Source organism: Dasypus novemcinctus, chromosome 6, assembly GCF_030445035.2.
Source record: "Dasypus novemcinctus isolate mDasNov1 chromosome 6, mDasNov1.1.hap2, whole genome shotgun sequence".
Classification (NCBI taxonomy): Eukaryota; Metazoa; Chordata; class Mammalia; order Cingulata; family Dasypodidae; genus Dasypus; species Dasypus novemcinctus.
In genome coordinates this window covers 87,711,935-87,729,013 of record NC_080678.1, presented here as the reverse complement: position 1 = coordinate 87,729,013, position 17,079 = coordinate 87,711,935, and the positions used below count along the sequence as shown (strand labels likewise).

The window sequence follows — 17,079 nt, the reverse complement described above, 5'->3', positions numbered from 1 at the left end:
TGTCGTGTGCCCACGGTCCCAGCACAGTGTGCGGACAGCCCGTGTGCTAGCGAAACTGGAGGGGGAATTGTCTCCTGCCGAGGAAACGGAGGAACAGAGAAGTCAGGTGCCCGGCCCGGCCTGCACCCTACGCAGACGTGTGGCGCCGCCGGGACTCGGATCCAGGCAGGCTGGTTCCCGAGACTGCACTCTGAACTGGCTCATCTTGGAAATGTCACCCCCTCATGCTCTGATGGAGTCGGGCACAGGATGCTAAACGACGCCAGAAGAGACCCCCAAACCAGACTGACGGTGAGGTCAGGGAGGGCCCGACGGTGGACGCTCGCTCTAGGAGCTGTAACAGATAGGACTCGCCCAAGCAGAGGGGGAAGAACGGGAAGGATGTGCGCTGGCGTGCGTGGCTGGGGCCGTGTGTTTGCGCACACACGTGCACACAGGTACCCGAGAGGGACGGGCGGCTGGAATGGGCTGGAGAAGCAAGCAGGCCAAGACCTGGCGCTGGGAGTGGGACGTGTAACTCCACCTGCAGCCCTCAGGACAGGCTCCCACCCGTTTCTTCAGGCAAGGGGCGGGCGGGGACAAGGCAAGAGATGATAACGATCCCAGCGGTATGAGACAGACCATAAAGGAAGAAACAAAACGGTGCCTGGAAGATGACCGCAGGGGTCAGGGGCACCGAGCAGGACAGGACTGAGGCCCTGCAAGGAGACTCCGGGCAGACGGGTGCTGACAGTCGGGCCTGGGGCTGCGGGGCCTGCAGGAAGGGGCAATTTCCATTCTAAGGGAGAGAGGAAAGCACTGGGGCACTCTCTGTCGAGTGACACGAATCGACGTGCATTTTAGCAAGGTCGCTTTGGCCGCTGCGGGAACTCGGGAGACAGCCACCGATTCAGGGAAGGTACTAGGGGGCTACTTCTGTGGTTCAGGAAGAAGTGAAGAGGAGAAAGACGACATATCCAGACATCTTTTCAGAAGTCTTAACATAAATGGAAGCACAAAATAGGGTGGTAAGGGGCAAGGGGTGTATGGCGAAGGCGCTCTGCTCTAGGAAGATGGGACTTAGCAGCACATGTCGGTGTGCTGCTGCGAAGGCGCCAGGAGAGCGAGAGGCTGCTGAAGACAAGTGCAGTAACTAACAGGAGAGGGGGCATCCGCAAGCAGCCAGAACGTGGAGGTGCTGGCCTTTGGCAAGACAGGGATTTGCAGACAGGTTTGCAGAAAGAAACCTGTTTGTTTCCAAAGCTGTCAGGAAGCCCTGAAAAATGAAGAGCATGTGCTCTCAGCAGTTCCCCACTTTATTTGAACAGACGCCTTTGTATAAACCTCTTAAGCAGTCAAGCACGGTGGTCACCAAGTGTAGCCCCGAGCAGGCCACCCAGATTCAGAGTCCCCAGTGCCAGCAGCTCTGCCTCAGCCTGCTCCCCTGAAAAGCAGGAACGCTCCTGCTTTTGTGGGTAGGACCTGCAGTCAGACTCTCCAAGCTGCCAGTACTTAGATGGAGCCTGGCACGGGGCAAGCTGTCGATCTGATTATTAATCCAGCGGAGAACTACTGTTCTCTGCAATCAATGCGCATTGCCATCAGGCGATAAGGGGCCATGGCAGGACTGTGTAGGGCAGCAGGGTGCCTGGTAGTCGCCTGGTGGCACCTCCTGGCCCTGGCACCCCCTCAGGGTGCTGGCAAGTCCCTCTCTGGCCTCATCAAAGGTCTCCTGGTGTCTCCCCAGATCTCTTCTCTTCCCGCCTGTTTGCTGCCCCTGTGCCCCCTGCCCCTCAATGACCTGAGGAGAGCTGGGGAATTCACATCTAGTTCTCCTAGGCAGCTCATAACAGAGGGGGCATACCGGCTAGGCGGGGAGCTAATGACACCATCAGATTCCCTCCCGCCAACCCCTTCTTGAGGGCTTGAAAGCAGTCCTCAGTGCCTGGTGGGGCAGAGGCGTTTCCACCTCGCCCTTCCCTCTTCCCTCTCCTCCCGCCAAGAAGTAGTCTGGCTTTCTTTAAAGTGTGTATGTGTGGGGAGGGGGGGGGGTACATCTGCCAATGATTTCCAAACGGTTCTGGGTGCTTTTAAAACACACACACCCTAGTCCTGTGGTTCTTAACCCTGAGTAGATAGTACAATCACCTGAGCTGAGATGATTTAAAAAATTATTGATGCCAAACCATACTCTGGAAGCCAGAGTGAAGTTTGAGAACGAGGGGCTAATGCATCTTGTTCTGAGCCCTGAGTCTACCCCTTTTTCTCTCAAGATACTGCCCTAATTCTTTCACTTTTTCTGCCCATTTTTCAAATGGACTTTCTTTCTACAACCTGCCTCACCACTCACTCAGTCCTTGGCAACCAGAATTATGCTCCCTCCCCTCCAGGGGACTTTCTGAAAGTCTGGCATGTGTCACATCTACCAGGATTCTTACTGCCCCCTGCCCCCTGCCTTCTGTCCCCAACAGGACACTTACGAGAACAGTCCAGACAGGAGACTACAAGGCAGACCTCACAGGCAGGAGGCCACAAGTCCAGAGAGGGCTCGACAGGCAGTGATGTAAGGGCAAACCAACTGCTCCTTTTCCCCAGCCCCGGGACTGCAAGACAGGTGCTAGAGTGTACCTGTGTGCTACACCGGGCACCTTCGTCCTGGGCCACCTAGCAGACACATTTTCCCTGCACAGCCTGCTTTGTGGCCCCAGCGCCGACTTCACGTCTGTAAGGGCAACACACCCGAGCGGCCCTTTTCCATTCCCACCGTGCTCTCCGCCTGCGACCTCAGGCCGCCCAAGTGGACAGCTTTACCTTCCCAGTCTCCCCAACCAGACTTCCTCCCATCTGCAGGAACCCTCCTAAAACAAGGGTCTGGTCACATCCCTCCTCTTCCTCACCTACTACGATGGTTCCCATGGCCTACAAAATAAAGACAGTTCCTCCAGGCTTCAGCTCTGTTCCTCAACATTTCCGTGCCCTCTCTCCTCGTGTTTCTCACTTCAAACGCATGCACCCATGCCGGGCCACTCCACCACTCCTCGCTCCTGGCCATGCCCTTGACCTGGAGAGCCGTTCCTCAGACCAAGGCCCAGAAAGCCCCTCCCTAAGCCCTGCTCTCCTCTCGGCCCACCCCTGCACCTCGACATGGCCAACTGGCCCCGGCGCGTGCTGGAGGTAGGGCGGTGTGTGCCTCTTCTCACGCCCAGCTTCCAGCACGCAGGTCTGACATCTAGGCTCTCATTCAAGGACAGAATTAAATGAAATACGTGCCAGACAGAAACCTAACAATTGCAAAGTCCATCTGAAGTATTTTTCAGTTTCAAATAGAGAACAAAGTAGCAGTGGTGTGTAACCTGTAGTCGCTAAAAAATACAGAAAACACAAAATCAGTATAAATCAATCTTAGTTTACATAGAGTTAAATGAACCTTTCTAGAAACAATGCTAAAAGAAACATCAACAATCTAACTTAAGAAGGATAAATGACTCCATTTTATTTGACTTCACCAGGGTATTATGACTAGGTGGCAATCATTACAGTAATGTGACGACATGGTTAAACTCAACATTCTGTCATCAATTTTTGCCACCCAGTTTCTTATTAGAGACCTCTCAAATGACAACGATAAAACAGAAAGCTCCGAGTCGATGGCCACAAGGGCCAGTCAAGCAGCAGGCAGCAGGCATCGGGCATAGAAGTCGTCCCCATCCTACTCCCTTCCAAGAAGGTCCGTGTGGGTGCAAGTGAGGGAAAGCAAGGCACGGAGACTCGCCACCTGCAGCAGAGAAGCCAAAGCCTGGGCGGCGGCATCCTCCAGAAGCGGGGGGAGCCTGGAGGGAGGGGCCCCTTCTACCACCACAGGGCAGGGCCCTCAACACAGGCAGAGAAAACACGCAGAGCAGGAGCTGGAAACGCCCAAGGGAAAGCCCGATTGTTGTGAAGCAGGCCCAGTCGTAAAGACTCATTTTTGCCAGGTGGCCATGATGCCCCTTGCTCAGTTCCCGAGAATCAGGAAAGGCAGTGACGAAACTCCCTTTTTAGGTAAAGTTTCTCCAGTGATTTCAAACACCAGAAAGCCAACCTAGATAAACCAGAAAACCAGGGCAATGGTTTAGGCTCTTTACATTCTGTAAAGAATCCAAATCCAAAGAAACCTGCCCTAGTAGCACCCCTTCCACCCCAATCCTAAAACTGCCAAGGAATACTTTTTACTGCAAATTTATATTTCATTTTCAATGAAGAAACTCTTAGTTTCATAATTTTCATACCACTTTTTTCTTTTTTATTTAAAATATTGTAACCAATTGACATACTAAACAACGTTACATTCCAGTGGTGCATGATTAATGATGAGGGCATGAAGGAGTAAAAACCACAATAATTATCTCAGCATTCCCTACAAAGTGCCCCATTTTATTTTGTCTAGAAGAGAGGAGAGGGAACGGCACACAGGGAAGGAGAGGAGTGAAGAAGGAATGGCATTGTATTGGTAGAAAAGCAAACCTCAGTTATCATACGGAGGTCTTCAGGTGATCTGAAGACCGGCTGAATAGGATAAACTGTCATGAGAAAACAGATGTCACAGTCCAGGCATACAGCTAGTTCAGTTTAACTTCACCATTCGGCTAAAAGATTAAGAGCTTCTCAAAAATATACCAGATATCGGGCCTACAAAAGTAATTTATTTCTTCGTAAAATTTTCTAAGATTTATTCCTTTTGTAAAATGTAAAGAATGGAACTGAAATCACGAGCAGGTTCCCACTTACAAAAACAGACAGTAATAATTTCAGCAAGCACATCTAACACAATTTTCCAAGATATACAGTGAAAAGATTTTACACGAGTGTCTCTTACTGATGCAAGGTAGATATTTTACAAACTTACTGGTACGGTGTCCACAGTGGCTATAAAGTACTTAACACATATTGAGACTTCACACTCAGCAAAGATCTAACAGTATGGGCTACAGCTTACTTGGGAAAGCACAGAAAAATTAGCATGAGGTAGTTCAATAAAAACCTAGTTTAATTTGTAAGTCACTGTGAGAATAGAACATTGTGCAAAACTAATCCACAGGTAATATTTCTGAAAAGTTTCAGTAACCAAGAGACTTTATATCAGAAATGGTCAGGAAAGCATTACTCTTATCAGACTCTCCTTAAGAGCACTTAACTAAGAGTGGTTAGCTTGAAATTAATTAGGACTTCTGTTTTCCTTATGAGTTTTCTAATGGTACCCCAAACTACACATTTCTGCTCCAATGCCCTTTACCTCTTCAGTTTTCTTGCTATTAAGGATAAAGCAGTTTCCTCTGATGAGGGGAAAACCTAAGAGCGATCAGTAGACACACAATGTACACTAACATGTCAAAGGATGTGGAGAGGCAACAGTCAAGACAGAACACCGTGATGTCTGCTTCACCCATCCATAACAGAAGCTTCTCGGGGCTCCAGGGCTCCATGCATCTACTCCACAGCTAGCGTGGGACTAATGAACAACACACACAAACTACAAAAGTATTTCTGAAAATATAGTATGCTTTTACCTCGAAATGTTGTGCAGGTCTGTGCCTAGGCAACACTGAGTAGTTAAGTCTTCATATGTGTAGCAGATACTGGCCAATAATGTAAACCAAGTCTTATCCGTAACCCGGTAAACAGCTTCATTTGCCTGCTGCTGCTTTCACTAGTAGGCAATGTATCCTCTTCACCTTCATCTTTCTAGACAACACAACAGATTAGAATGGAACAGAATGAAGAAAAGCCTTCTAAGAAAGAGTGTCATTCGACCCCCACGCAGACCTTCCTGTACTGCTAAGGGCCTGCTCGTGGGAAAGGCCGGTATTCCTTAGAGTCTAGGGTGACCTCGCTGGACCCTCACTGATTAGGGAGAGTGTGCACCCAGAACAATCAGCAGCCGAGGGCACAGAGTGACTGAGGGCTATTCAGCAAACAGCACAGGAAGAGTCTGAGATGCTCTATTTATGTATGGTATGAATTGAGAGATCTCAACAACACAATCATTTTACAAGTGGTTAGAATACATTAGAGGGTAAGAGAACAGTAACCAGAAAGACATGTAGAAAGAATCAGTGTCTCTTCCCTAACCCACAAAGTTGGATAATAAATCTTGGTCAAACTAATTTCTGAAAGTAAGATGATAGGTATCTTAAGTACAAAGTTGAAAAACCAGAATTAAAAGTTAAGCAAGGTGGCTTTACATAAGAACTGCTTGAGAGAAATCTTATTTGTAATTTCAATTAAAAAAACAAACAAATGCTTAAGATGTTTTACAGATTCAAAAGGCTTCTAAAATAAAAAGAACCAATACATATTTAGTTTAACCAATTTAATGTAGGGCACGATAAAAATTTGAGTCTACATTAAGGAATCAGAGTTCATTTTCTCTGAATTCAACTGAAACGTGCTGACTGGCAAGCAGGAGCTGGCATCAACACCCAATGACACAGCAAGAACTCTTGGCTCTCCCCACATAAGCGAGCTCTGCATGAACAGATGGCTTATCAGCAAATATAAAATAGGGGCATCTTCTGAAGGCATGTCAGCTGTTAAAGTGCAACAGTGAAATAATCTATCCTAATTGACTGTCCAACTAATATAAACTAAAAACACACTCATGCTCAAGTTCTGCTCAAATCGTGAGTCCAATCCCAGTTATACAATTTAAAAGATGCTAGCAATAGTCTCAAAACTCTTATTTGCCTAACAAGAAAGAACGCACCATGTTGCATGAGTAGGAAAGGGACTGATAAAAAGGCTGACTACCTCAAGAGAGGCTGGAAATCAAAACTTAAAACCCTATAAATTAAACTGGCTATCTGAAAACATAAAAATTCTAATGATGTTTTTTAACTGCAATTTCGCACCTTAACAACGACCTAAACTCTCTCCCTCCAAAGGCCTCCCTGCAGCGAGTGCACAAGTCCTAGGCAAGCCAACCTCCAGCCGAGGCGTGTACAGCTACACCTGCTCTCGCTCCTGCCGGTCATCAGCCCCAACAGGATTTCCACCCAGAGCAGTGCCGCCACTTCAACACATGTCTCAGGTCACTGCATAAATGCTCCTTGGTCCAAAAAGGACAAATGGTGCCCAGGGTCATTCCAGACAACATATTTCTGTCAAAACGAGACTTCCATGATATTCTGCTTACGAAAAGTCAGTTAGAGAGAAAAGAGTCTGCAGCTGTAAGATGTCAACAGTGAGCACACACTTGGCCAGAGCAGCACGACTTCTGCCCTCCTCACCATCCACGCTGCATGCTGTACGGGTAGTCAGGAGTGAAAAAAGCAAAGACTCTGACTGAATCGCCACCAACATACCTGCTCTACTCACTGGGAAGAAAGTCCTTAGAAAATGGTATCTTAGATATGGCTGTGTGCTACTATTTTCAGATGAACGATATATTGCTGTTTTGATACATCGCCTACAGAAACCTAAGTAGGCTTTGGGACCCCCTGACAGCGAGTATAAATATGATTATGCTACGGCTATAATCGAATGGCCAGAAACACCATGAGAACTGGTGCTCAACTGACTGACACTCTCAAGTACAGGAAACCCAAGGGTCCAAGGCCCGAGGCTGCAGGGAAGGGAAAGACCAGGCTCAAGACCACTGCTGGGACCTATAGCCTGAGAAGAGATGAGCTCAGTGTGTACAAAAACAGGCTCGTAGCTAGGAGAAGTGAACCATCTGTTTATTTGCATTGAAATGTATTATTCATGAAGTATCCTCTTGATTTTATGTGATCATAAAGCTTTGAGCATGCCACAGATTTGCAGAATACACCACATTCTTTTTACTTTACTTCTGTGGGTGGGGGTGGGGAAGGGGTAGTGACAGATGCCTAGCATCTTCAAAGACATGCTCTGAGTTACTCTGTCAGTTAGATGCTAAGGCTTTTGCCAAAACTCATGTAGAATTACCTACCAATTGTTGTAACTGAATTAGGATTGGCAAGTAGCAAATATTGGAGGTTTCTTAATACGTTCATCATTTACAGTAGTTATTCCTGAATATAATTGGCTACAGGTTATTTCCCTCACTCCTCTGGGGTTATTTCATTGATAAGCATGTAACCCTGAAGGATAGTATCATGAACAAAACATCTGAAATAAATTCTAATAAAAAAACTATAAAAATCTTAAATAATTCATGATATAGGCAAGTCACCACATAATAGTTGCTTTGATAAACAAAATCTTAAAAATTCAGTAAAAAAAAATCAGCAGCATAAGATAAAGCAAATATGCAAAAAATTTAAACCATGATAAAATAATTAGGTTTACATTATACAGTTAATTACAGCAAATAATACAATACAGTTTTGTTGCTGTTTTGAACACAACTTAAGTCTTAAATTACAGCACTTGAAAATTAAAAAAAAATAAAACTACTTTACTATGAAATCAATTCTACGTTTTTGAAAAATCACTCAAAAATAAGACCACTGAATTGTTTTCAAAGAAGTTCTATCAACGACTAAACGACTCCCCACTCCCCCCACCCCCCACGGCCCAAGTAGTCATCTACAGCAGCCCAGAGGCCCAGTTGATGCTTCCAGGCTGCTGTCTGTGTCAGAGGCCAAAGTTGGATCTGTGGACATTGAAGACACATCATTGCCAGACGACGATGACGATGGATGCTGAGAGCCACTGGTCACTGCTGCACCTGTGCTATGAGAAACAAGACAGCAAATCAGTTGCAGACAGAGTTGCAGACCGAGCTGCTTGTACTGTACTGACTACCTCCAGTGGGTAAAAAGGTTCCTCTTGGGTCTGAAGGCTCACTACAGATACTCACAGATGACAGCCAACACAAAACCAATTCACAAATTCTCTTCACTGTAAGCTAACCAGGAGAGAATCCTGGAAAGGTCTAGAACCTGGAGTCCTGACCTTTGTAATAATTTATTTTTCAGTTCAAGACAAAATGACTTATGATATCTTTTCATTTAGATGAAAAGTCCAAACGATATTTCTGGTACATCTTGCTTTAAGGAAAAGCCAAGAAAAAAATAAAAAGAAAATCATTTGAGTTGGGAGGGACCTTAGTTCAACTGCCCCAGTTTATTATCTGAGGTTATATGAGTGGCCACTGTCACACAAGTGGCCTAGTTATGTAAACTTAGGTCTTGTCATTTCTAGTCTAATAAATACTTGGTAAATGCAAATGTACCTTTACCCAAGGTATTACTGAACAAATGTTTCTTGGTAAGAGGAATACTCAACCTCTGGAGGGAATGGAGCGGGAAGGGGAGGGAATGGAGGTCACACACTGGAGGATGTGGAGAGGGTGCCCTAGGGAAGGGGCTTTGAATCACAGGATCACTAAATAAAGGTCACTCCAAATAAGGCAATGTACAACAAACATTCTCAAGAACGCATTTCTGCAGTAAAAGCAATGGTTTCCAAACTCTGCGATGAAGAGAACTTCTGGGAGTGAGGTTCAGGCACCCCCTCATGCTGAAACCAAGTAGCCTGAAAACCACTGTTCCAGAAACCAGCATCTCAGAGTGTGAGAATTTCCCTCCATTCCCTTCTAAAGACTAGCAACAACAGGCCTCCGAAAGCTTGTCCTCCAAGACAACAAGGAACTGGGAAGGTGATGGCAGACAAAAAAAAGGGACAGAACTACAAGGGACTGATGGGAGGAGCAAGAAATAGGAAAGCAGGCTGCAAATTTTAGGCCTGAAAGGAGAGGAGAAGAAGAAACATGGCCCAGACTCCAAACAAAATGGTCATTAGGTTCCCAGCCAGAGTGAAATTAAGATAGCATAACTGTTTTAGCTGAATGTATAAGAACTCCAAATACAGTAAAACAGCACGCACTGTCCCCGCTCTGACTGACCAGTCTAATGTACCAATATAATGGGTCAACTCATCCTCCACAAAGACAGGTTCAAGCTCTAACCCCTCATAGCTATACACGTGCCCTTATGAGGAAACACGGATTTTGCAGAAGTCGTAAAGTTAAGAATAGGTCACGACGGATTAGGCTGAGTCCTAAATCCAATGGCGGGTGTCTTTGTAAGAGGAAAGAGAGACATTTTGACAACACAGACTGTTCACAGAAGCAGAGATTGGAATGATGCAGCTACAAGCTGCCTTTTCTCTGGACCCCAAGACACTAGGAGAGGCAAAGAAGACCTTCAGAGGGAGCACGGCCCCATCAACACCTTGATTTCAGGCTTGTAAGCTCCAGGACCATGAAAGATTGGTTTCTGTTGTTCAAAGCCACCTAGTTTGTGTTAATTTGGTATGGCCGTCCAAATAAACTACTGTGACCATCGATGCCATAAACAGTATTCCATGTTAGTGTCTAAAACTTGTACTGAAACATTCAAGCCATAAAAAGCTCCCACCATATTCACTCCTCATGCTTCTAGTTCAGAACTTTTTATCTTATTCCAATTTCTTAATCTGATAAAAGTAACTTTTTAGTGCATCATAACAGTTAACTTTTTAATCTGAAAATCAAATACCTGAGAAAAAGAGAAGTACTTGTTTTCTCTCAACTTTAAAGCAATACAGTAAATTCTCAAAATAGTTGAATGGTAATTATTTGGGAAATCTTTAGTATCCATCGTTGGGGTCATCACTCGCTCGGGTGAAGTCTACACATTCAAAGGCATACAAACTCGCTTTAATAGTAGCCAAACCAAAACAAAGATGGAAGTACAGCCACTGGGAAAAAGAATATGATTCATTTTAAAAATTAAATGGGAATGGTATGTGGTTATATGATTTATAGAAGACTGGCCCCTTCTATTTTTTTACATAATGAAAAGTTGAATGTTTTTATAACAGCTTTATCTGCTATGAGAATCCAGAAAATGCCTGGAAAAACCAGAAGTCCTGACCTTTCTACTGATTTTCGCTGTGACAGTAAGCAAGCTCCACTGTCCAAAGTATGGGGATATCTGAATAGGATTCAAATTCTTCACTTACAAATTAAGAATATCACTTACAAATTAAGAATATCTGTCTTAGGAGATAACTGCATCCACTTTGACACTTATAATGGGCCGCTCACTAGGATAGTATGCAAAAGTATAAAACTCTCCCTAAAAGTAGACTTTTCAAATCCTACCTGAGCCTCCACCATGAACTAGTTGGTTAAACTACTACTATAAAACAATAGACAGCTGATTAATTAACTATACTATGGAAGCATTTGTAATATAATTTTAGTTTATTACAACCAAATTGTAGAGGAAAAGCCATTTCCAAAACAGGCAGTCCTTGTCTTAGTGCCTGAAGTTCCTGAAGGCTGTCAAAAGCCAACTGTTATTTTCAACAAGAACTATATTAGAATTTGGAAGGTTGGAGTCATCAGTCATGGATTTAAAAAACAAAACTCTAAAATAAAACCGAAAGTGTAATAAGAGACTATAAAAATTATTTAAATACAACAGTTTGGGCAACTGAAACTGTAGTTCACAAAATCCTGTCCATAAACAAAATGCTAGATACAATCGCCATTTTTTCCTCCCTTAGAATGTAGAAGCGCTTTTAGAGGGATGATTAAAATTGCATTCTTCAAAATCAAGACCTACCTCTTGAGATACTACTCAGCCTTCAGGGCCTTACTAAAATCTGATCTCTTCCATAAAATCGTGGCAACCCTTGAAGCCAAAGCACTGCTGTGAGAGGCAGTGCAGAATGCTGGAAAAACCAAGTACTCACAGTGATAACAAACAGGCTTCCAATTACGTCTATATATAAGACTTATGAGCTCACGTCATTCAGTTTTTCTCAACTTCAGCTTCCTCTTTCGCAATATGCACACCATCCTTTGGACCTTGGAGTCTCGGAGGCCACGTGAAGGAAAACACACACACCAGCTAGCAGTGTGTGCCACATACTTCATGCTCAGTATGTGTGTTTGCTGTCATTTCAACTTCCCCTCAACCCTTTGTTTATAAGTACTAAAAAAAAAGAGCAACTTATGGTAAAAGAAAATTTAACTGTGTTTTCTTCTCAGAGAATGGACATCTAATGCTATTTTTAACATTACTGCAGTAAACCAATCAAATAAAAAATATTAAAAAGCCAAAGATAATAATTTGCCATCACACAAAACTCTTGCTTTTTCAACCAAAGTAAAGACAAAATCACAGAAAGGTAAGTATGGTGATGTTGAGAAACAACTTCTTCAAAGATAAGCAAAAGTGCCAACAAAAGGTTTCAAGCTTCTGCTCTTTCGAATGCCAGCATCACAGAAAAAGATACACATTTTATGTAGTTGCCAATACATTAACTTTTAAATGCATCATTAACAGTATGATGTATTGGTACAATGGTGCATGATGACTTTCCAATTTAATCATCCAAATTATACTCTTCACACTTATTAAACTCTGAATAGCAATGGTGGTAAAGATGGCAGGAAGTGCAGGTCTTGGGCCCACTGAAGTCTCCAAGGCAAGAAGTAACTGTAATCTTAACCAAGCTGATATTGTAACCAACCTAAAGGAGAAGGCTGTCCCCGTATAACTCCATTCTTGGTTCTTTCCTCCAAGTCCATAACTTCCTTGTATATCAATTCTGGAAAAGAGACAAACAAAAATGTACTTTTCTAAATCTGAGAGCCAACCTCAGAAGATATGTATGTTTTAAGTGAAACATTTTCCTATACGTTAAGTGCTTTGCAGTGTCCTTACAACAGCAGGGGGCCCACATCAACCTAAGGTTCAGAGGCGTTAATAACAAGTCCCAAATCTCTAACTATGAATTATATTGAAAGAAACTAAAAATCTCTTCTGCAACTAATGTTTCCAGAGTTGGTTTAAGGATAGCACTAGGGTTAGGGGTTTTATCTGTTTCACTCCTCCAGGCCCTTGTACTATGCTACGTCATACCACATATCATTTTGTATTCTACATGCTCACTGAATTCTGTCTCTGTAAGACTAGGGCTGGAAAAAATGTGAAAGCTTTCTCATAGTTTCTATTTTTTATTATTTGAATTTTAAAATAATATCAAGATTAGGGGAAAAAAGATTTTCATACTTTTTAAAGAATTAAAATTTTTATTTTTTAAAGTCAATAGATCAGACAAAACATACTTTTTACTTTCTATATGTCTATATTATTTGAATTTTTAACAAAGAGAATATAATGCTTTCATAATTAAAAAACAAAAGATATCTTTTTAAAGGTCCATTGTAAGATGTGAGGAAGGGACATCGGTGGCATTTCTGAATCACTTCATGCCATTCATGTTCAGCTATATGGCTGGAAAGGACAAAGAAACATGGCTAAAAGGGACAGACTTCACTGACAATCTATTTTAAAACATCATCAAATTAAGCTTTATTTATGGAGAAAGGGTCTATTCTCTTTCAAAATTAAGACTGACTTCTCAAGAAATAAGTTATAAACTGCTACCAGTAGCAAGTGGCTTACAAGGCAAACTTTAGTTACTATATATGGATAAAATTTTTGAAATGTTAATTTTTTTGCCATAAAATAAATGTTCTAAGGAAAAAAAAAATGGGTACATCTCAGCACAAAAACGACCAGATATTTTGTCCTGTATTGTTCTAATACTAAATCTATGCACAGATTCTTAAAAGGTGGTTGCAAATCAAACTATTTAAATGTTTACATTTGTCCTTCACACTTAATTTCAAATACTCTGCGTCATCACAGACCTTCCGCGGGCGCCATCTCAGTGAGCAGAAGAGCGTGTATGGCAGCTCCCGACTGGACATTATGGCTATCAGTCACCCCACTACCACAAAGAACACAGTCATGAACTCTCGGCACCTGAAGCTTCTCAAGTAATTAAAGTTAGTTTCTTCAATATTACAAGACTTACACCTCACGGTAGAGTTGCAAAAGCCCTTTCTCTTTCTGTAAGGTAAAAAGTGACCTTTTAATTTGATGTTCTGCTTCCCTTGAATCCTTGATAGAGACAGACATCAGTTGTGTCACCAGACAACATTATTTATGGTAAAATGGTTCCTTCGGGAAACTTCAACTTGACTGTAAGGACAGTAACGTGACTGTACGATGACATTCATAAGCAGAGCACGTCCCCTGCAGGACCCTTAGGAAACTATGCCTAGAGGACTGTTGACGCACACCCACCCAAGGGAATCTCTGACACTTCTGAGCCCAGCTTCTGGACATCTGTGTGTCCTGCCAGGAGACACTCACTGCTGGCCGGCTGGTGATGCTTTCTGCCCTACGGTCTTCCTCAGTGAATGTGCTGCCAAGGTAGCCTTCTTTTTTTTAAACATTTACTTATTTCTCTCCGCTTCCCCCGCATTGTCTGCTGTGTGTCCATTCACTGTGTGTTCTTCCGTGTCTGCTTGCATTCTTCTCATGCGGCACTGGGAAACTGTGTCTCTTTTTGTTGTATCACCTTGCTGCATCAGCTCTCCATGTCTGCAGTGCCACTCCTGGGCAGGCTGCACTTTTTTCACGTGGGGCAGCTCTCCTTACATGGCGCACTCCTTGTGCATGGGGTACCCCTACGCAGGGGACACCTCTGCATGGCATGGCACTCCTTGCACGTGGCAGCACTGCGCGTGGGCCAGCTCACCACACAGGTCAGGAGGACCTGGGTATTGAACCCTGGACCCTCCATATGGTAGGCAGACACTCCATCAGTTGAGCCACAACCACTTCCCTCAATAATAGCCTTTTTGAGCTATGTGAGCCTGAACGTTTACCACAGAATAACCTTCTAGAGGATGTTACATAGCCATTATTCCTTCTCTTCAATCCTTTAGGAAGTACATAAAAGCTACAAACCCTCCTCTGAGAAAAATATATAAATGCAAAATGCTGCACAGAATTTCAAGAAGTCTATGTATTTCCAGAAGATTAAATTTGTGATTTGGAATTGCTGATTACAAAGTAAAATGGTCTCACACCACTTGTACTGGTAATAAGGTAACACCAAAGGGGACACCTTGGAAAGCATGAGTGCTAGAGACACCCCTAACTTTGCCGGCTCTGGTCACCTTCTTGAGCTTGGAAGGAGAAAGCCTAGAAAGAGGAAAGAATAGGAGGTCCTTTTCTGCAAATAAACAGAAGGCAATGATATTCTAGATAGGAGGGAAAAAAAAGAAAGCAGCATGCCTTTGTGAAAAAGGATTAAGAACCAGAGTTGATTAGGAGTGCTAACTAGCAAAGCGATCTGCAGTTAATGGATTTGGCAAAGAATTTTCTTTCTGCTATGAGATAAATCTCATAAGCAGTTCTTGAAAAAGACAATCTGTGGGTAATTACTGAAAAGGACTCTGAGCTCAGAGAAAGACATGGAATAAAAGGGAAAAAAATCTAAAGTTCCCAAATGTATCATTATACAAATGAAAATACTACATTCACTGATTTTAAAGATGCAATTCTTCACGGGGAGCAGATGTGGCTCATGCAACTGAGCGCACACTTTCCACATGGGAAGTCCCGGGTTCGGTCCCCAGTGCCTCCTAAAAACAAAAACACAAACAACAAGCAAACAAACAAAAAAACCAACTCAGGGGAGGTGCTGTGGCTCAGTGGTTGAGCACCAGCTTCCCACATACAAGGTCTGGGGTTCGATCCCTGGCCACCAGTATCAAATAAGCAATCAAACAAACAAACAAAGTTTGTTATCTCTGATATAGGACATCTCATAATCAACCATTTGGCACAGTGTAAATGGCAATATCTTCTTTTTCTGAGTGTTAATAACGGTATGTCTCACAGTTGGTGGCATATTAAGATTCTATGAAATACCATAAATCTCTACTGTAAATGTAGCAGAATAAAAAGATATCAGTTCAAATAGTTTAACACTCTGGCTCCCAGTTACAACCTTGCACATCACTTCTCACAGACAGCCACACTTGGCTCTGCCCAATTCTGTCACATGGCGGGCAGACTTGGTACAGTCCAACAATGCGTCTCTCAAGATGATTCACAGAAAACTATTCTCTGGTTATTCCTAAGAAAGAGTCAAATTCATTCCTCCCCAAGTAAATTTACAGATGGATTATCTATTTGGATTTATGGTTCTTGATCCCTTTTGCCTTCCCAGTATTTTGGTACTTATCTCTTAAAACAGGTCTTTGTCTTTATGTTAAGATGAAGTAAATAAAGCAGTCAAGTGATTTACCCAGTCATGAAGCTATGCAGGTGCTCAAAACACTAAATGACGGCAGCACTGATGAAGATAAACAGGATCTAAAAATTACCTGACCCGCAATATTAATATAAAAGTTCAATCACATTCATAAAATAAAACTACTATATTACATTTGCAGAGACAGACAATTAGCTCACTCTGTTGGAGAGGGTGGGGGTAAATAGGCCCTCTCCTACAATGCTAATAAAAGTGTAAACTGCCACAATTTCTTTGGAGAGTAATTTGGAAATAAAAATACCCAATGATTCAGCAAATCTGCTTCTGAGATTTTTCTTACAGGCATGTTCTTAAGCAAGCACAAGAACACTGCAAAGTTGTCTGCAACAATTATAGGCTTGATAAAATTTAAATGCTCTCCTTGAGGGAGTTGGATTTAGAAACTGACACATCCACACAGCAGAACACTCCCCAGCTCTATTACACCAAGGGAGGTAGATTTATGAACCAGGAGGGAATAAGCTCCAAGATGTGTTGTGATAGCAACAAATCAAGTGTGTGCACTATATGACCATTTGTGGTTTAAAAAGGGTGGGAAGGAGTAGAGGGAGACCCTAAACATGCCTACTACTATGAAAGAATATAAGACACTACTACTGAGTTTGACTCTGGAGTGGAGAATTTGGGAGAGTAAAAGTCAGGGAGGAACGGACACTCACTTTCTACTTTAGTAAAAAGATTAATAATCACACTACCCAAAATCATGATGAATAACAGAAAATATCTTTAATTTCCCTCAATGGTGAATAAATCAACATGAAAAGCCCAATGGTCCCTCAGTTTGATCTCCATGAATCTGATGAACGTTACCTTTCCATTCTTCTATTGTATGTTCCCTTTCATCTAACTGCTTGTCAGGGATCTTTGGTGGTGGCTGAAAAACACAAGGCAACAACGAACTGAATCTTTATAATTACTGGAAATATTACCTAGATGGAAGGC

The 17,079-nt window shown here is 43.0% G+C and overlaps 1 protein-coding gene across 8 annotated transcripts in view; it reads right to left on the bottom strand.

Moving 5' to 3' along the window:
- Positions 1–4,238: 4,238 nt before the first annotated feature.
- The window catches only part of MAPK8 (mitogen-activated protein kinase 8), a 102,604-nt gene continuing 89,763 nt past the window's right edge, over positions 4,239–17,079 (bottom strand). For 4 of the 8 annotated variants that reach the window (XM_058299123.2, XM_058299126.1, XM_058299125.2 and 1 more), the window contains exons 11-13: positions 16,948–17,011; positions 12,469–12,546; positions 4,239–8,673 (exon numbers count right to left, since the gene is read on the bottom strand). In XM_058299123.2, coding sequence (XP_058155106.1) covers positions 8,657–8,673; positions 12,469–12,546; positions 16,948–17,011 — 159 coding nt within the window. In that variant the 3' untranslated portion in view covers positions 4,239–8,656. The remainder of the gene's footprint in view (positions 8,674–12,468; positions 12,547–16,947; positions 17,012–17,079) is intronic. The other 4 variants (XM_058299120.1, XM_058299121.2, XM_058299118.2 and 1 more) reach the window with 1 other exon arrangement.